Source organism: Pezoporus occidentalis, unplaced genomic scaffold (genome assembly GCF_034315485.1).
Source record: "Pezoporus occidentalis ecotype Australia unplaced genomic scaffold, CSIRO_AGI_Poc_V1 ctg39, whole genome shotgun sequence".
Classification (NCBI taxonomy): Eukaryota; Metazoa; Chordata; class Aves; order Psittaciformes; family Psittacidae; genus Pezoporus; species Pezoporus occidentalis.
Window position 1 is genome coordinate 80096 of NW_026915713.1, and position 21675 is coordinate 101770.

General features: G+C 36.5%; 1 protein-coding gene across 6 annotated transcripts in view; it reads right to left on the minus strand.

Annotated features, from left to right (window-relative positions):
* Positions 1 to 21675, minus strand: part of LAMA2 (laminin subunit alpha 2) — a 370092-nt gene that overhangs the window by 65809 nt on the left and 282608 nt on the right. For all 6 annotated transcript variants that reach the window (XM_062632338.1, XM_062632337.1, XM_062632336.1 and 3 more), the window contains 6 exons: positions 19488 to 19599; positions 14855 to 15017; positions 10440 to 10650; positions 8744 to 8860; positions 7144 to 7307; positions 3621 to 3759 (listed from right to left, as the gene is read on the minus strand). In XM_062632338.1, the coding sequence (XP_062488322.1) occupies positions 3621 to 3759; positions 7144 to 7307; positions 8744 to 8860; positions 10440 to 10650; positions 14855 to 15017; positions 19488 to 19599 (906 nt within the window). The remainder of the gene's footprint in view (positions 1 to 3620; positions 3760 to 7143; positions 7308 to 8743; positions 8861 to 10439; positions 10651 to 14854; positions 15018 to 19487; positions 19600 to 21675) is intronic.

The following is a 21675-nucleotide window of genomic DNA, read 5'->3' on the forward strand; positions in this document are numbered from 1 at the left end:
AGACTGCCATATTTCCAAGCTCACCTGAACTATGTGTACACAAAATCCTTTCAACATCAACAAAAACTATACATTCGAAAGATGAACAGAATTAGTTTTTTGTAGATTATCATGTCACACAAGTAGCACTGGTTAACAGAACAATACATACAAATGCAGGGGAAAAAAGAAAAGAAAATAAAATAGGCCATCCAATTGAGCAGAAGAATGTTCCTGAAGGAAGAATGTTTGGCCAGATTTTGTGACAGATGCACCTGTCAAACCAGATAACCCTTTTATAATTGTTTTCCCATTAGCAACAGAACCCAGGGTATGATCACTCTGTGACCATGGACTTCAGAAATAAAGACTATTATTATTAAATAACTAGGAATGGTTGAATGGCAGTTTATATGCAATAAAATTATATGGAAAGCCAGGGTTGCAATACAAAACCAAGAAGTTAATAAAATCAGGGACAATAATAAGGCATGTACTGACAATTAGTCAGAAAGAGATTTCAACATGAAGTTAATACTAGAAGAGCCCCTTCAGAGACAAATACACTTGTACTGATTAAAAGCTATATTTTATATTTATTTTAAAATAATTCTGAAAGGGAGGATTAATCAAGACATCTGATGCAAAACATACTTTTTTTCTAGCTTTTCTTGTAGCTCATGAGAAAATGTGTTATGATGAAGGCAATAATAAAAACCCCAAACATATTCTGGCTTTGTGCGACGTGACTTTTTGTGCTTGTGGCAAGCCCAGATCATGACGAACCCCTTTATGATTTAATAAGGCTGACAGCCAAGGGTCTCTGATATTATTTTCTAAAGTGGGACACCTGCTGTAAAAAAAAAACCAACAACCAAACAAAAAAAAAAAAAAAACCAAACACCAAAAACCCCTTGTGATTCAAGATAAATTGAAAAATTGCAGGATCCCAGGAATTTCATTTGTTCTACTTCTGCCTCTTCCAGAGCATCCGTAACCTGGGGAAAGGACCTTCCTCTCCCTGTGCCCTCCTTCACATTCCCTTCCCTCCCAACTCTGTGCAGCTTGACTGCTTGTAGTACCCTGTGGCAGATCTCATTATGTAACCAAACAATGCAATCATCTCAATCGTGGTTTACAGGCATAAGTGCTACAATAATATTAAAATGCAAAATGCTGCCACTGAATCCATACATCGTCCTTAATGGTGCGGTTTTTCCTATCCATGGAATGGGTTTGCAAAAATTTTAGCAAAGTTTAATAGCAAAAGAAAAGCATCTAACAAATTACAGAAAAAGTCTATGATGTGATAATTAACAGACAACTTCAGGTAATGAAAGAATTTAGGAAGAATATCCCCTCTGTCTTCCTTTTCCTGGTATTTGAGTCAACCTTGAATTCTCTTTTTGCCAAACATCCCAGCTTCTGCAGTAGGGGTAGAAAGATTTCAGTTCAGCCCATAGCCTGGTGGGTTATGGCATTCTCCTGGGGGGGTGGAGATCCCTTCAGATTTCCCAGGGATGACTGTGTGAATCACTGACATACCACATTAACAGGGAAATACTCTACATCTGCAAGTTAGAATAACATCAGCCATAGTCACAGCCTTGTGAAGATGCCCCCGATGGCACATGCTGGTCAGGGTCTGAACACATCAGGCTGAGAATTGCTGGGACTTTGCATTAAGGAATTTTTCCTGAGGATTCATGACTGGATGTAAACATGAAGTAGGCATCATGTTGTCCAAATCTGATGACATGGTTTTGGTCACAGGCACAGGTACAGCTCCAAGCATGAATATAAATGAACTGGTACGGTTTTGTACTTACTTGAACTTACAGACACAGAAGGTATTTTACAGACCTAAGTGCTAATTCACATCAGTTAAAAATAGTTCTGCCTTATCCTTAATTTTTTTTTTTTTTTCCCCACAAAAACTTATATTCTGAGAAGTTTTTGCCTATGCAAGAGTTAGGGCTACTTTCATTTTTAGCAGTCCTGAAGATGGGTGAGCATTCTGAAGTACCAATATGTACCTTTCTCTTCTTTATGAATCAGATTCCTGTTACACATATACAGGAATTTTACTCCTTTCTCTTCTTTACACATATGTTACACATATACAGGTTTTTTACAAAAAACAAGCTCCCGCTAATGAATACATGCAATGAAGATGCTTAAAACCTCACCTTACTAATATCTTAGTCTCCTTCTTTGCTATTCACTTGCCTCTATTTCCATCATATTATCCATTTTCACCTCCATCCCTTTCAAATTATTTATCCATTTTCCATGGTATAATCTCCAACTGATATATACTCTTTTATGCCCATACTGTAATTGCTTGCTTTGTTTCTTGACTGCTCTATGTGTCTTATTTTCCTATTCAATCCTTGAAACAGCTGCCTGCCCTACTCACAGCAAGTCATCAAGGACCAAAAGATAACTATCTGTATTACATCCTAATAACAAGAAAAAAAATCCACAGCTCCTTATTTACTTCTGCATTGCAATTAGGAGTTCCAGTGAAATAAATAAGTATTTACAGAGCATACTGATGTATGAGAATTTTTTCCATCAAGAGAGAAATATAGTAATTAGTGTTCTAATTAGTGTAGACAAACACTAAAATATTATTTTTTTTTGTGCATGGCTAGATCACTTTATCCTTCTCCTAAATACAGACCTTTACAGCATGTGATTCCTTTTGCTGTTCTCATAATCCATTTGACTGAATCATCTCTCTGCAATCTACCTTTATTCATGCACAGGTGCTGTAACTACAAGTCGCTTTCAGTCATCTGTTTCTGCATCAAACATAGAGTCTGGCAATTTCATATTATATTGTCATTTCCTTGTGTGTCTGTGTGCCTGTAAAATGCATGTCAGCTGCTCTCTGACCAACTTCTACCAATTAACCATTAAGTCTTTGATATTTGACATAAAAATTAATTCTGGCTATGCTGAGAATGTTTTCTGCTCGCAGTATCCACATTAAGGAACCAAGTTCCTCATTACTGCTCAGGCTGTCTTTACCTTATAATCCTATTTGCAGAAGTTCTCTCCACTTCCTTCAAAAATTTGCATGCAGTACCTCATAGTGAGAATAAGATTCCTCTTGAAAAGCAGCAGAGTTCACAAAAGAAGCTGTACGGCTTCTAAGAATAAAACTTCCCTCCCCCCTCCTACAATTCTCCATTTCTAGAATTTACACAGTTTATCCTATGTGCAGAGAAGTGTCCCTGCTCATTTTCATGGAACTGAAGGGTGAAGGGTTAATTAAGGTATGGAGCCCTTTAAATGTGTGCAAAACATTCCTTAAGTATAAACTAGCTTTACTGAGTATCAAATGACCTGCACTTCTGACTCAAAGCTGTTGGCTTGAGACACAGACAGAAACCGAAATGTGGAAGACAGAGGGAGGAAGATAGTAAACAAAAGAGGAAAGGAAAATGAGGAGCAGGAGTTAGGAACAAATGGGGATGTAGTCTGAAGGTCCATGTAGCTCTGATAGGGGCATAGCTTTCTGATCTCAACACAAGAATCCATGGTGGCAGGGGTCTCTTTATAAAGTTATAAGATGGCAAAACAGTTCCATAGAAAATCTAAGCCTTTTTCCACAATTTATTTATTTTTCTTACCGCTTGCATAGCTTCATTTGCAAGAGTCTTGGCTTCCTTGGCAACTTTTTCAGCTTCATCTATGTAATCCTTGATGTTAGTATAAGCATTGAAAGCAAGCGTGGCATTGAAAGAGAGGTTTTTGGCTTCAGCAAGGATTCTGTTGGTATGGGAAAAGTAAACACACCATTAAACCTGCTATCAGAGTTCAACAGAACATAGTATCCTGCTTTTTCAAACCCAACAGCCTGTATTTCTAGAGCATTTCTTTAGAGAGATATGCTTCTCTTGAGATTTCAGTTCTGGCATCACGTGTTTAATGGAATTAATTTTTTATCTCTGTAGAAAGACATAAAAAAGCAATGGTAGCTAAAAGATGTTCTATGAGCTAAAAATGGAGCAGACACTGAAAAAACGCAGTGCTTAACAATATAATTTGGACAACATATATTCATAATGTGGGTTTCTAGGTAATTTCTTGGTCTGGCTGCTAAACACAGAAGTTTGGAGATCTCATTGTCTAAATCCTAAATGTTAATTTTGCTGACCAAAACGAAGAACATACACAATAATACTTTATATTGAATGGGATGTTGTATTTATAGGAAACAATAAATTCTAAAAATAATAATTAGATCACAAGGCACTTATAAACAACTAATATTCCCTGGTGCATAGGCTGGAGCTGAGCTAAACCCCTTCCATGGGAACTTCGAGCCAGCAGGCTGGAGAAATCATTTGCATTTTCTCTGCATCATATATTCAAATATTTTCTACAAAGGAGTACTGCACCTATGGAATTAGCCTGAAGACATCTAGCTCAGTATACATTATGTCTGATGCCTACAATGCTTCTCCTGAATAATGGGCAAACGGGCTACAGTTCCCACTTGAATTGGACAAGAATGGATTTGAACTTGAATTTTTGCCTCTCTGGAAAGTCTCTGGCCATCAAGGTGTATAGAAATGTAAAGGAGGCAGAAATTACTCCTGCTGGACCTGTTCCAGCTTGTATAAAATATTTAGTCATTGAGACTGTGTGTGGAAGAAAGAGAAATTCACTCTCTAACCTGGTAATTAATCTATTCTCTGAGGAACTGGGACAGCTGGGCTTTAATCTTTGCTCATTGAGTAGTTAATGACTTCTACAAAATGCAACAGGAAAGACAAAGGGGACAGAAGGTATGCTCCCCAGACTCCACATGTAGTTAACAGAGGGAGATTCCCTTTAGGCTACTGCAGAAACAGTATGACTGAGCTGCCTCTGCAACACTCCTGGAAAAGCATAGCTTCTTCCTCAAGTACAGATGGAGCTCATTAGGCTACAGTAAGTTTTTGTGATGCTCTGTTTAAGAAATGCACAGCCCAGAATAGCTATCTAACTAGTAGCTCAAGTACTACTTACAAATATGGGTTATATCCACTCTGGCTAGGAGAAAACCAAACTAAATTTGCCAAATACCAGTAATGGTTACTCAAGCCTGTACTAACACCTCCTTGTATACAGGAAAAATATTTTTTTTTCTAGGTTAAATTCGTGAACTGTTCCATGTTCTAAGTCTTCAGAGAATGTCTTCACTTTCAATCAGTATACTATTTGAAGCCTTAGGGGGTGGTTGGAGAGAAAGAAGTCTCCTTCAATTTCTCCTGTAAGAAGAAATTCTATTTTTCAGCAAATTTAGTATTAACTGAAAGACACTCAAGTGCCAGCTGTGAAGATAGATAACTTTTGAATTCTTAAAACAGATTGAGACTGCATATTCCTGTAAAGTATGACTGATGTCAGTGCACGAAGTCAGCTTCCATTCTGATGGAGGATTATATCAGACCTTGGAATGTCTTTGTCTTTTGAAGTTATGTATCTATCTGACCACATTATAAATTTTGATTTTGAACAATTTCTTGTTAGATATATTTTTAATGACCTTGCTTTTGCATTTTTTATTGTATATCTTCAGAAATTGAAGCTGATGTCTGGATCAGATAGATGTATACACAGTACTGTTATACCACAGTGAATGCAAATTTAAACACTACCCTAAGGTCTTTCAGGCCAGCTTGTCAACTTGCATTAAGAAGCAACTGCACACACTCATAAAAACGTCTATTTAGCATAGTTAAAAACCTCTATCTCAAAATATGTCTTGCCAACGTTTCATTAAGGAGGCAAAATATTGGGTTTTGTCTACATGTTCTCTACTTCTTAGTTCTTCCATGCCAACTTTCTGTATTTGGGTACTTATATCCAAACTCAGGACTGTGGTTGGATGTGACGTAAGTCATCTATTTTAGGCCAGGGGTGCATCGAATCAGCCAGGGCACATACCATTTACAAAAGTTATGCTTTTCTAGAAACAGTGCCTTTCAAATCCTTTTTACTCAGGAAACCACAGCTAACATTATTTTACATACTTCTCAAAACAAAGTAAACTGAGTATCTCTAGTAGTATGACTACACTGTATATGAAGCCAGTAATTTTGCAAGTATCAGACATTTTATCAGAGGTAATTCTGTGCCTTTTCCTCAAAATTAAAGATTCTGGCAAGAAAAGAAAGTGTGTTAAGCATCTGCCCACAAGTTTTTGGGATACTGAAGTCTTCAGGTAGATATGAAAGATGTAAGCAGCAAAAAAGGAGTATATCATTGATGTTAAAAGAAAAAAATCTCTATTTTTTTAATTCATGCTGTGCTTTTGAGAAAATTCAACTCTGAAGCTATGACAGGGACGGGTTCCAAAAGCCAGAACATCCATGATCTATTTCTAGGTATTACTGTTGCAAATTACACTTACTATTTATGGCTTGCTTTCTTAAATTCAAAAAAGTGCAATAAAACAAAAGACACCCCTCCAAGTCCCAACAAACCCCAAACAAACCAAACCCCTTATTTTCTTCTCTTCTTTCCAGGAAACTATATTCATGATGAATAGAAAAGCATCATTATTTCTGAAACTCATATAAAGACCATTTCTGTGGTCGTATAAACCCAGGGCATTGCAATTCTCATTTGTATTTAGGAACGTGATAGTGGTAAACAGAAACTGAAGACTCTATACTTAGATTTAAGCATTTTGGCCCATGACACATTGATTTTGGGAGAGTGTTTGAAGTCACTAGAGGGGTTATGTTCTGTCACTATGGGGAATTTCTGACTGTAAAAAAAAATTAGCTCCATGATAAGGGTCTCTTACTAAATGGTCATCTTAAGAATGAAAATACTGCTCGTTTTTAACAAATATTTATGAAAACATATAGTGGGCTCTGTAAGATGAAGTTCAATTTCTTTCATATCAACACAGCAGTAAGCAATATGGTAAGTTAAACTGTGTTATGAGTTCATCTGAGGGCACTGTTTGCAGTTCATGCAGCCTGTAAGCATCACAAGATATATGAATTTAACCAACTGGATACTTGTATAGAACACTGGTTATTTTTACAGTCCCAGTGACAGATGTCAAAGTCTAAAAACACCCTTCAATTTTTGTCACGCAATTTAACAAACCTGCTTCATGGTTTTATCATTACTGACTGACAGCTGCCTTACCCATCTAGTATTGCAGATGATTCATTCAGCTGGGCTGCATGGTTCTCAGCTTGCAACACCTTTTCTGGAAGCATCTTGTCTTGAATTTCTTGTGATAAATCATTTATTTTATCATTCAGCTGATCAGACATTGACTGTATGTTATCTGCAACGCCTTCTACATACTGCAAATGGCAAAAGAAAGGCCTTTAATCAGCTGAATGCAGGCACTCTGCAGCCCTTTATATATATACATTTATTTATTTATTTACTTACTTATTTATTTATTCCTTTTCAGGTATTATCTCATAACTTAACCCATGAAGTAAGACTTCAGGGAACTAATATGGAAACAATAAAGAAATGGTTGGACTGGAGAGCAGAGGGGAGACAAAACAATATTCCAAGAGTTATTTGCCTCTCTTGAGCATAGTAGAATATTTTATTTTACAATTAAGGAACTGCACAGTTTAAAACCTTAGAAACTCTAATTTGGATTTCTTTCCTAAATGTAGATGCATATGCTCCACAATAATAATTAACCAATGACAGAATTTTCATGTTTCAGGACAGTTTGAGTACCCCACTGTATTTTTCCTTAGTATCTTAGTAAGAACTATACTTTTTTGGAAGGCCTGCCTTTCCTGTTCCAATAAGCTGTCTCAAAGTGTTTCCTTTCACAATTCTCCATGAGGCATTTTTCCATTCATTATAACAATCTTCAATGCAAGCTGGAAGTATTTCCAGAACCCGTGATATTTCAAGGTGGTTTTGTTTGTTTTTTTTCCCATAGCCGAGGTACTGATCAGAAAAACCTTTAAGGTACAATTTTCAAAAGTGTTATTGTAGAATCATAGAACAGTTTGGGTTGGAAGGGACCTTCAGGATCATCTAGCTCCCACTCTCCTGCAACTAGACCAGGTTGCTCAAAGCCCCATCCATCCTGGGCTTGAACAATTCCAGGGGTGGGGTATCCACAACTCTGGGAAAGCTGTGCCAGTGTCTCACCACCTTCATATGGAAGAATTTTTTCCTAATATTTACTTTAAATCTATCGTCTTTCAGTTTCAAGCCATCCCCCTTTGTCTTGTTGTCTTGTCCCTACATGCCCTTGTAAAAAAGTTCATCTCCAGATTATGTAAAATGAGAGTGCAGTCCTCTTCTCTCCCTGACCTATCTAGACTTAAAATTATTGCCACAGGCAACAGATTACTTCTCAAGAAGTTTCCTTCTGATATGCACACGGAGTTTTTGTGCAGATAAATCTACATCTAGTAGTTGCAGTGAGTTTGTGAATGGGTCTGCTCTATCTGCAATTCTAAAGATAAAGTCAGTACCACAATCAGAAGACCGCATTTATAAAAGAAGGCAAAGTCCATGGAAAATGATGAACTAGCTCTTTACGTAATCCAATAATTCAGTTGAACCTCAAAGTTAATAACTTTTACATACTAGATTAGCTTTTCAGCCATACAGCAATGGAAAAATGGTTTCTTCCAAATCAAATATTCCAACATTGATAAAGTAAAAGAAAAATCAAGTGTTACTTTAATTATCTATTTTGCTTCCATAATGATGCTTTGCTGTACTAATTCTCAGATAAGGATGATAAAACACTCACCTCTATAGCTAAGCTGATTCCATTTGCAAGTTTGTTGGCTTCATTAAGGACATCATTCCCTTCCTGCAGGACCTTTTCAACATCTTGTCTGCCATCTTCTACAGCTTGCTTTTTCTTCTACAGAGTGTGTGCACACAAACAGAAAGATGAGTTATTTACTTGAATGGGAGGACAGTTCAAATACTAGCATCCCAATAGAAGACTGAATTTTGTCACCATGCCACAATACCACTTCTGGCATTCTCTGAGCTTTCAGAGCAAAGACAGTGACAACAATAAAGCACACATAATGTATTTTTCCTTTGTCCTCCGGTCTCCAGCTCTGTGTCCATGTCTTTTTGTTGCTCTCCAACAGAGGCAACTGACTGTAGCACTACTGCAAAATGAATCAGAAAAGTTAGAAATCCTAATTTTTATGGAGATGTGCAAGTTCCTCATTTTGACAATTACCTTCTCTGGCTATCAAGGCAAAATTTATCAAAATATTCTGCTGCTTTCCTGTTTATCTCCACTGGTGTTTCACTAACTACTGAATATAAAATAAAAGATGATGGTTTGGAGCAAACTTATGATTCTTGATTTTCTAATTACTGAAAATACTGTGTATTTTCTGTAGTAAGAATGGATTTCTGAATAAGAAACTGTCAATTTCCTGTGCAAGATCCGTTCAGTATCACAGATTAGTTTGACAGGAGACCATGGCATTCGAGTGTTCAGTGTGCTCTGATGGCTTCTTGGTCAAAAACAGGGTCAAAGCAAGAAACCCCTCAAAACAACTGGTAGGCATGTAAGTAGGCAGGACTGCTGGAAAGGATGCATGAAGACACTGTGATATTTGTGATGTAGAGAATATTGTAAAAACTAAGAAACCAGGTAATTTCTCTAACATTTATCCATCCACTTTTGGGAAGAAAACGTATAGAACAGAGATCACCTAAATTCTTTACAGCACTGTATTTCCTTAAGTCAGTCAAGCCCACAGATCTTTGCTGAGAACTGAGGTCTCAGAACTCTAACCTCATCACTGTACATGACGCAAAAGCTCATCGAGATACAAAGAGTTGAAACATTTATTTTCATTAGGTTGGCTTTGCTCTTTATGTTTTGGTTAAATGCTTGTTAACGTACAGTATAATATCCTCTTAAAGTCTCTGCAATTTAAATTAAATTCCAAGCAGACCCCTCTGCTATGAGGGAGATCATTTATAACAGCTAGTAACTACAGAGGATAGAGTTTGATTTATTAGTCTGTAATATTCACATATCCCCCTTCAGTCTCCTTCCCAGGGGTTGCGGAGGAAGACGAAAATGCAAATTTTCTATAAGCAGATCTATGACAACAAAGATTTTAACTGAACTCCTATTTAAATCTTGAGGACAGGATTTGAATTTTACATAATTATTTATACTGAGATGAATTTATTTTTCCCCAGAATAATAAATCCCATGCACCCTCCATTCAGTGTTTAAAAGCAGAGGATGTTATTTTAGTAAAGCTGTGGAGTAATTCTACTTTTAAAAGTCAATGCATTCCTTCATTCTGAGGAGTACATTTCCTTTTAATTACATCAGATATAGTTATATTTTAATAATATTTCTGTTTTACTTATATTTTTTATTTCAAGATTTAATCATGCAAAATTTCCAACTTTGATCAGACTCCAAGTAATCATGGATACAATTTGTTAGCACTCACCTCTACCACGGTCATATTTTTTTTGTTGACTGCAGACAGACGATCAGCCTCCCAAATTTTACGTCTAGCTTCTCTTAGCAGATCTTGAGCATCATCTACTTTAGTATGGTAGCTTGCTAGCTTGTCCTGGACCTCATTTTTGAGAACGTCATTTTTCTCACTGGGCTCACCAAATAAGCTCTTCACCTTGTCCAAAAGATCTTCTGCATTCCTGCAAAACATCACCACCCACAAAGTCACTCAGTTCATATTTCCTACACTGAATAATCTGAATATTCTTAATAGTATGCAAATGAAATGGACTTCTAAATTAAATCTCAAAGTAACATTCAAGAGAACACATACTTAATAAACTGAAACAATAGTTGTTCTGAAGCCCTTTCCTAAAGAGGTTTTTAAGTGTCACTAAGGTCCAGTTTGGCCTGCCTGTGGTCAGTTCCATTAAAAGCCTTCTAAAAAGAAACGCATAAATGGAAATTGCATGCTGCCACTGGGCATAATTTAGATGAAGGATCTGAACTGAAGCCAAGGAAAGCCAAATTGTTACCTTAGCTTTGTGATTTTCTGAGATATTTTGGTTTTTTTTTTGTTCACCTGCCCTGCCCTTGGTTTTAATGGAAAAAATACTGCAACTTCTGAGGACAAAAAATATACATAAAAAATGTTTTAAGTATTAAAAAAATAAATCCCAGTATTGATAGCTTGTCACAGAAGAAGTGTAGAAAGGCATTCAGAACTTCTCTCATGCCTTTTCCATTATTTTTTGTATTAGCAGCTACTGCCCTGTAATTCTGGCGAATTTTGACACCCTTATTCTGCAATACTGGAAGAACAGTATGAAGATGGATTTCCTTTTTATGACCTTGCCTCACAGTACAGTCCAAACTGCCTATCTGTCCAGCAGTCTACCTCAAAACTCACGGGTGCTCTAAAGACAGCACTGGCATATCAACCTGTTGTGCAATTTTTCCCTCTGCTCTTTCTAATGAAGTACAATGCAATAAATCTGCTCCATGTAATCCCTTGCTTTATGTACCAGATTTTCTGTGTGACTGGGCTGCACCACATTTCTTGAAATGTTGTCTTGTACATTTCAGCTGTGCTACTTTATGGGTACCTTCCTAGAAAAGGAATAAAACTATACGAAATTCTTAAAAGTGTTAGCAGAAACAATCACAGGTCTGGCCTAACACCTGGAATGCTGTATGATCTGGATCCTCAAAAAGAGTACAAGGGAATGAAAAAAGATTAGAAACTGATTAAAAAGTTATTCTTAAACTGTATATATATGAGAGTCTAAATATGTTAAAATTGTCCTGTCTTGAGAAGGAATGAGGACTGTAACATCATGAATGGAATGGATAAGGTGATCAACTATCCAATGTCTTTCAAAAAAGAAAATACAGAAACGAAAATATCATTAAACAATGTCAAGACATAGAAGGTATATCTTAAAAAACTGTGTGGCTGAGTTATGCAATTCATTCTTACAGGAAACTGGATGATAGAAGGTCACAGTGGCTCAAAAGCCATCAGATAAATTTATGGAAGAAAAAGTCACACAAAATTAAAGCTATTTGTCATGCTAAATAGAAAGACAGAATTCTGATTCACAGCATCCCTTGATAGCAGCTCAGTGGCATCCAAGAAAATGTGTAGGAATGTTATAAAATATTGAAAGATTTATTTCATAATTATGAAAATCAGGGCCATTTAGGACAGAAACTGGTGTATTTTTAACATGCTCTTTTTAGAGAGAAATTATTGACTAATGTGCCATTTCAGTACATTAAGGCAATCAGATGGCAGACTTGATTTGAAAAGTTTGAAGGAAAATAACTGAGGGAAAAAGCTGCACATGTTGGAGAAGTTTTGCCATCTATGAAAGCAATAAAATTTTCCTTCATTTATCTTCCTAATTTAACTTTTGAGAATTCACTCAAAACATAGGAGAGGTAAGAAGAATCCACTAATTGTGGTCATTCTGTTCTAGGACAAAATTCTGACAGCAGAATACAATCACCAACAGAAGACATGATTAACTCAACAAAGAGCAGACATGATTAACTACTTCAAAGTGATCATGAGACTTGCAGAGATATTCAAAACTATTGCTAAATAATTCTGTAAGAATACATTTGAGCACAGTGATCCACACATATACAAGCATTTACAGAGTTTTAAAAATGATTAATTTTTTTTCATCCTATTTCTGTGCAGAACAGATCCTATCCACTATCTTACTACATTATTTAAGCAGGTTTAAGTTATTTTTCTTTAATATATAGTATTTGAAAAAGATTTTCAGAAAACATTAGCTAAGGCCCTTTCCTTCCTGCTCTCTAACCCACGGGTGACTAATTTTCTGTCCATTGAATTCGTTGCTAATATTTTGTGGATATCTATGACTACCTGTAAAGAGGTGATCTTATCCTTAAAATAAACCATGCAACTTTGATGAAATCATAAATTCATAGAATGAATCATAGAGTCACAGAATAGTTAGGGTTGGAAACGACCTTAATATCATCTAGTTACAATCCCCCTGCCATGGGCAGGGAAGCCTCACACTAGACCACGTTGCTCAAGGCACCAACCAACCTGGCCTTGAACACTGCCAGGGGTGGAGCATTTACCACTTCTTTGGGCAACCCGTTCCAGTGCCTTACCACTCTCTCAGTAAAGAATTCCTTCCTTATATTTAATCTAAGTATCTCCTATTTAAGTTTAAACCTATTACTCCTTGCCCTATCACTACTGATAGTAGTGATGAACTACTGATATTCCCTGATGAACAGCCCCTCTCCAGCATCCTTGTAGTCCCCCTTCAGATACTGGAAGGCTGCTATGAGGTCTCCATGCAGCCTTCTCTTCTCCAGGCTGAACAGCCCCAACTTTCTCAGCCTGTTTTCATACAGGAGGTGCTCCAGCACCCTTATTATCCTTGTGGCCCTCTCTGGACTTGCTCCAACAGCTCCATATCCTTCTTACGTTAAGGATGACAGAACTGCACACAGTACTCCAAATGGGGTCTCAAATCAGCAAGTATACTCATATATTTCTTAGTATAAAATATATTCCTTTATCAGGAAATGAAAATACTTGCTTTGCATATTTTGAGAAGACATGTGAAAGGGAGGAGAAGTTTTTTCCCTGCAGAGCCCTTCTTCATGTCACACTGATCTGACAGTTTCATGTTGGCTGTAGCATTTGAGGACTAAGAACATCTTGTTTGAAAGTCCTCCCCCCAGTTTCCCCTATGATTGCAAGCAGCACTGTCAAAGGTTTGGCTAAATTTTTGCTTCCTTACTTTTCCCTGCTTTATTTATATGTATGAGTAGAGAAGGCATAGAAGAGGCTCAATGGAATCAGAAGAAAAAGCAATAAGACATTGCTGAAAAATAAGTTTGCAATATATCCTTTCTCAAGAGAACAGAAAGCAGAACCTTCAGAATGATGGGAAGAAATACTGTACTAGCAGAATTTTCAGAAAATGATCCAGTTTATAATGTGCAAGATAATCAGAGCAAATCTGATTCTATAGTGCTTGGAATTCTTAGCTAATTTTGTATTCTATTTACGCCTTCTTACAGTATGCATGCACCTGATAACTGACATTTTCAGGTGTGAATACCACTATCCCAGACAGTTTTCAGAGACATCACAGCTTCAGTGGACCACATAGCTGCTCAGGTGGCTTACCTGCTAGCTGTTTGCTCTGGCGAAATGCTAACCAAAGCCTTGCTCTAGAAATATGCCTGGTCTGACTGACACAGAAATAATAAACTAACAGAATTTTAACTTCAAACCAAGTATTTTTCTGGATCAGACAATTTTTCAGCATTTTGAAAAACGCTTTATAAAGAGCTGCCAATATAATTACATATACATGCATATTTTTTATTTTTTACAGATCACTAAGTAACCAAACCCTGGGCTTCTGACTGTGCCAGAGTTGGAATATTCTTATCTATACTATTCTTTATATGGCAAAATACATCCTTTTGAATGTCTATGCTACTAGAAAAACTTTGCAGACAGAGAATTATTTTTATTAGATCATTAGTATTGCAGAAAAAAACCCTGCTTCTAGACAAGCATTTTAGTACAAAAAGCCATTCATCAAGTCTGAAGCAGAAGTTAAACATAAACTGAGACAAATTGCTTAATATTTGATTAGAAATGTTGCTGGCACCTGTGCAGCAGAGAAGTAATTTCCTAGGGATTGGTTTCCACATAAGTAAGCATTTCCAAAAATGCAAATGCTACACTTAACAGATATGAAGTATTAGGATTTGCTTTCATTTGTATTTCTGTAAGCCCCAGCTTGAAAACTTGATTGGAAAAGATGACAATAACATTTAAAAGACTCAGATATTATCACCAGGAGATTGAAGACTGAGGTCTCTACTCACTTTAACTCATCTTGAGCTATTGCGTCTTGCATATTCAGCCGTCTACTTCTCAATTCTGTGATCATTCTGTCAGACTCACTCTGCAGTTCTGGAAGACTCTTCTCCAAGGTCTTGTCTTGGGTTCTTAGTGTCTCGTTCAGTTTTATAGCATCTTCATTTGCAGCTGAAGGGGGGCAACAAATATTTATGTAGGGAGTTAGTTAATAAAAACAACAAGAAAGGCTTTAAGCATCTGCCCACCAACTATTAGCAAGTGGAATGCAACTTGCACCAGTTATTCATGCTGTGAAATATACAGGATGGTTAATCCAATGATCACTAACACAGGAGGAAATGTTTTATGTTTCATCAACCCTTTTATTATAGCTCACTATTAAGCACAATAATTAAAGTGAAAAAATCTTTATATCCATTGAAAGTAATATATTGCTCCCCTCTGCACCCTGAAAGAAAGAATTTGCACTGCAAAACAGCAAAAGATAATCTGGTACCTTGCGCATAGAAAGAAGCAGGCAGTATGAGCAATGAAAATTATATTTAAAGTACTTCTGGAGAATTATAAAATATATCATTTTCAGCATTCAGACTTAACGGCGTTAGGAAGAATAAATGATTGGGAAATTTCGGAAAAAGAAGGAGGAAGAAGAGTAGTAAAAGACACCCACAGATGTCTAAAACCCCTCATACATCTAGAAATAGATGCCCAGGAATGGAAAATAAGGGTGTGAAGGTTGGAATATATGATGGTACACTATAAATGTATTATGTATTTGGAACAGCTGAATTATTCCTGACAAAGCTGTACATATGATATCATATTCAAAGACTGACTAAAATCTTTCTGCCACAGCACACCACAACATATTAGAATATACACTTTCAGAAGCAACTAGGTCATTTACAACAATCAGTTCCATCTTCAATTTTAAAAATGTCTGCTGCATTTCCTCAGGCACAGCGGACCCAAGTAACTGATTTCTTCAAAATAGCACAGATCCTGGTCACATGGGTGCTTCTGAATATTTGAAATTAAATCTTGTAGAAATTAAAATCTGTTTTACAAACTTCAAATAAATTACTATTTCATTTACACATTGTGTAGGTTTACAGAAAATTATGAAGAAAATTCTGATCCAATGATGTCTTTGATTTACTGGTGAGAACTGATATTTGGATCTTTAAGCAAGCGTGGTTATGTGTGGGGCAATGAGAACTGGTAAAATACTAGACTTTGTTTAAATGGATCAGAGATCACTTCTGTGCATTATGCTATGTATCATTGCTAAATTACCTAAGGCCAGGAATAGTCTTATATTATTTTTTTTTTAATCTGGACTAAATAAACAGCCATTTAATCTCCCAGAATATGTACCTTAGAAGAGAAAATGGATATGTTGTCTCAGCTATTTTATTAAGTTCAAGAAAATTTATACCTAGCTTTATCTTCATCCTTCACCTGCCTCTTCAGATAACAATCTTTACTTTCTAGTCTTAGTATACTGCAGTCAAGAGTTCAGCGGCGGTAAAAGATCTAGATGCACTGACATAGACAAACACAAGGAAGTGCAAAGCTGGGGTAATTCCATAGTTAAGAAGGAAAGCTAGCTATGGGTACTCCAAAGTCCAGAAAGTCAGCAGTCGTCTCAGCAGAAATGGATAAATGGTCAGAGGACAGTCATTACAGCAAATCACTACAAACTTCTCACTTGTAATAGGGTTTTTTTTCTGGTTTGAAGAATTCCTTGATTCCCTGACATTTAGGGAGGCTTCCACCACACCTACAATCCTGTATTTCTGAGCACTGCCATTCTCAAGTGTTATCTTCAGTCAATGGAAATTTCATGGCATTTTGTTCCAAAGTTATTGCCTATTGGCAACAAGTACTAGGGAGCTCAGGGTCACAGATACAGGCCTGAACTCCCAGAGATCTGAAATACTATAATTTTCAGAAGTCTGTACTAAACTAGGGATATTAAACAAGAAACGGGCATAAAGAATACCTGCCAGCTGGTTGGTCATCTCAACCAGAACCTCATGAGTGGACATAAAGTCTTTAAGGAACAATCTAGTAATGTATCATAGGTCAAAAAGATCAGAGGCAAAGAACCTATAGGGCCAATATGCAGTTAAAATACCGTCAAGATTTAAAATAATCTAGGAATGGCTCCAACATAAGGTGACAGTTTATCCTCAGTCTTTAAAAGGCGGTGATCTTGAACAGGAAGACAACTGAGAATGTCAATCAGAAGTAAGGATACAGAAATTATCACAACCAGAGGAAAAACATTTTGAAGAACTCAAGCTAGAATGGCCAAAGAACTGCCATTTCAGAGACTTGAAAGATTTGGTGCATGACATTACAAATCCAGAAAGAAGACGTTTGACTGACAACTAGAAAAGATAGTGCCTGTTTTGAAGAAATGGGAATTCCATTACAGCCTGAGAACTTGCTTTGGAAGTAAGTGGAAAACAAGATATGGAATAAATGAATGTGGGGTTTGTTTGGTTGGTTTGTTTAGTTTTTTGTTCAGTTTTTTTGTTTGTTTGTTTGATTGGGTTTTTTTTTCCTTAAAGGCAGTACATGTCAGACTATAAAGTTTAATAGCAAATCATAATTCTGGGTAAAAAAAAAAAAGAAGCTTAATGATAAAATATGCTTATGAGTAAAAGACGTAAGTCATAGTACAGAAAGATCGGAATGCTATGCAGAACAAACTGGGTGACCTTCAAAACTGAAGTGATCAGACTGGAATGAGATTTAGTAGTAGAAAATACTAAGTTGTGACCTAAATAACAACAGAAATTTCAGATGCAAACAATGGGTTTTGCAGTTAGACATAAGGTATTAGGGAGAAGAATATAGCTATACTAAGGATCTCCAATGGCACCCTGTGATAAACAGCTGTGAAAAAAAAAAAAGAAATGCTATCCCAGAACATATTTGGAGAGCTCACACAGGCAGGTTTTACTGCTACTCAAGTGTAAGACACTGAAGTAACCTCATTTCAGTGCTTGTTATGTGTGCTCAGGAAAGATGAACCTAATTTTAAAGGGGGAAGGGGAATTATAGGAAGCTGATCAGGAGACTTGAGAAAATATGCTTTGACATGTTTTAGTCAAAAAGATAAGGGGCTGAAAAGGAATATGATTACTCTTTATGAACATAGTTGGGGTAGGGGGAGCAGTGGAAGCACGAGGGAGAGGAAAAAAAAACCTGTTTCAACTAAAGAACAAGGTTGCCAAAAGAACACATGATGATAAACTAAATATGTTTAGCTAGAAATGAGGACTTTAGTTATGAAGAGGTCTGAACCTATCTCCTGTTCAGATTTTGTGTATTTGTGGAAACTGCTTTGAAGATGAGGGCTAGAATGCTTGTGATAGCAGGGGAGTGGATGCAGCAACCCAGAAGGTATCTTTCAGCCCTGTGCTTGTGCATTTCTTCTATTTCTAAAATGTTAACTTGGCCATTAGGCAAACACATTGATTTTAAAGTCTTTTCTCTGCTTCTACGATGCTACATAAATTTATTTCACCCCCTCAATGTCTTCTAACTGTACTTCCTATGGCTAAACCTAGTGGAGGACACTTTTGTTTGGGTATAAACTTTGTGGAGCAAAAACTTGGTTTATTCCAAGTCACTCCCTTGTCATTCCAAATTCATCCTGAAGTATAAGAAACCTGGTCTTTTGTTTAAAAAAAAGAAAATCTTGAAAACTTGCTTACTTTTTGTTGCTGCTTTTCCCACATTTATTTCATGTCAAAGTTGCACATCCTAAACATATCCTAAATTGCTGTTCAGTTCAGCTACAGAGCATGTACGGGGATGTATTACAAGAAAGGCAATATAAAATGTATTTTACAGAACTCAGACAAAATTGGAAGCTTTCCCTTTCAATGAAACAGGCCTTCAGAAGAACAACTACTGAAATCAGTACTGTGGCGGGATTTCCGAGAAAGAAAGAACAGACCAGTATTTTTCAAGTAAAAAAAAATTTCCTGTGATTGCCAATCATTTTCATATTTTTAAGCCATTAGCTTAGGTAATAGATTTATGCAAAATACAGGTCTTGCTACTTGAAGCCATCTACAATGTTTTTGGTTATCTTTACTGCATTGTAGAAGAGAGTTGGCTTCCTGCCACTATTTAAGTAGGGTTAGGAGTCACACGCAAATTCCAAGCAGCAGATGTTCATTAACAGCAAGTAGTAATGTATTTTTGAAGTAATTTTTGGGAATTAAGATGAAGTGTTAATGTACCAAGTGCTAAAATTACATCGAACTCTTTTACCAATACCTGGTTTTAACTGCTTTAAAAATAAACAGAAGCTAAGCCCTGTTAGTTACTTAATCCTAAGAGCTTTTCTTCAAATAACTGCAAAAATCCTGAAGGAACATGCTCAGTATTCTGCTAGTCTTTACACTTAAATACCAGTACACTAACTGTTTATATAAACTGCATCTGTAGATTGGAAAAAGTTTGAAGATAGTTGACCGTATTTTCCTCACTCAGCATTTAAAGCACAGGCATTTCTCAGTGAACAAACTCTTCCTCACTGTCTCTCAGACCCTATTCCTTACCATCCTTCAGTTTTCTTGAGAAACAAATGGCACATTTTTCTTTTTCCAGTACCTTCAGCAGCTTGGAGAATGCCTCTGACGAACTGTCCAAGAGATTTCGCTCTGTCATTAGTCCTCTCAGCATCCTGCCTGGTTTGCTCACCATCTGCTGTCACCTTGGTAGCCTAGTGATCCAAATTTAAGAAAATTAATAAACAGGACAAGGATATGATATTCCTACTGATTGAATCTATGTACAAAACTTCCCACAGGCAAAAGGCAATCAATGAATTATTGATCAGATGCATGGGAAATGACATGCTCTGTTCAAGTACACAATTAAATTTTATTACCTTTTCCTTTAAATGGAAATTGGAGGGCTTTATTTTAGGTTCTCAGAAACCCTAGCTGTGTGCAACAGCACACAAAGGGAGACAGGATGGAATTATTTACTGAATTTGCTTAAAGAAACATTGTTTGGAACCTTTTAATAGATTCTTCAGGGAATACTTCCCATAGCTTCACAACTGTGCACTTTTCGATTGACAAAGTGCAGCAGATATCATGACCTCTTTGCTTCCTCTCCAGAGGTGTTCTCAGAGACAGTTCCCGACAACTGGCAAATCAATACATTAATTAACACAAGAAAAAAAAATGCTGTTTTTTTTTCAGCTCTAATGCTTGAATTTGTTTATTTATAACATACTGGGGTGCCCAGTAACATTTTAGCTTTGTGCAACTAAATGTTTTATAATTGTATAGAGTTGCAGCAGCAGCAGCAGGATGAAGACAGACATCTGCTGCAGACCTGAAAAACATGCTGAAGAAAGAAATCACCTTAATACATTCTATGTAGCTCTCAAGGTCCCTACTTACGAAATAAACCCATTTTTATCAAAAAGAAGCTGACCATTTCAAGCAACAAAGCTTGTCAAACTGTATTTGAAAAGCAAAAAACCCCACTTTTTTTTTGGGGGGGGGAATTGCACCCCCAAGAAACATCTTAAAGTAAGTGTTATGAGCTTTCCAGTCTCTTGCAAATAGCTAGAAGGTCAATAATTCAAAATGAGCTTAGGTTTTCCCTGACATGAGCTGTACAAACTGTTTTCTCAGTTACAACCCACCCTTCCCATCCCTCCACCCCCCCAAACCCCACTTTTCAATGACAGTCAAAGAAAAATAGTATTACTTTTAACACATTTCTTTTTGTCTGATTAGCTTCTAGGTGGACGCCCTCCAGATACATCAGGACAGATGGGTTTCTGAAATGAAATCCCTACCATTCTCATATGCCTTACAGTTCTGGTGTACTTCATAGTAGTTACTCTGAAAATAATTTACATGAAGATGGTTCAGGTAAATAGAATTATACAGCAAGAATTAGGAACTCATACTGACTGGGGAGAGTTGGTTCTATTTCATCCCTTTGTCAGTAGAAGAACACTGCTTTTCACATTTTTACAAAATTACATTTTTAATCATGCTATTGGTTACTTCCTCTAAGATCTACAAAACCCCTTTACCTGCCTGGACACAGAATGAAAATATTATTACAGTGAGCTGTAAGAACTAACTGAGATAGGAAAAAGGAAAAAAAATACAGAATAGTCTTGATGAACCACTGCTCTAACTCAGCTTGGCATTCCTGATGTCATTTCATTCTTCATGTAATTGAGAACTACCTTAATATTTATAGTCAAGTCTTCCACAATCAGCCTTTTATTCTCTGGGGTTTATTTGCTTGGAATTTTCACATTCACTTTTGTTATACTCCATAGTATTTCTAAGTCCTTTACTACAAATGGCGATTTTTAATTTACATATACTTTTCTTGCTTTTGATTACTTTTCCACGTTCATGTTAATTCCAATTGTCCACTTTAACCTCTCAATATTTATGACTGAATGCCATGTACTGCGTTTTTGTGCACATTTATCTGTGATTGAACAGTTTTCACATCCTCTCAGTGACAGATCTCTTTAGTACTTCAATCCCATTCAGCTCCACTGAAGGCTTTCTGCATTTTTCCACAATTTGCTTTGCCAAAAAATAACCTTTTGCTTCATTATCTGGTCTAGCTTTAACTCCATAAACCAAATTAAATGGAAACATCCTTGACAGTGTACCTAGTGATTCCATGGCTAATTAAATATTTCTGTTTGTTAATAAAGTCGCATTCATTTTCTGTTATATTCATTTTATTACAATTTGACATTTCTATAAGGTCAGTCTTCAGCACTTTCTAACAGTCTGAACAGGCA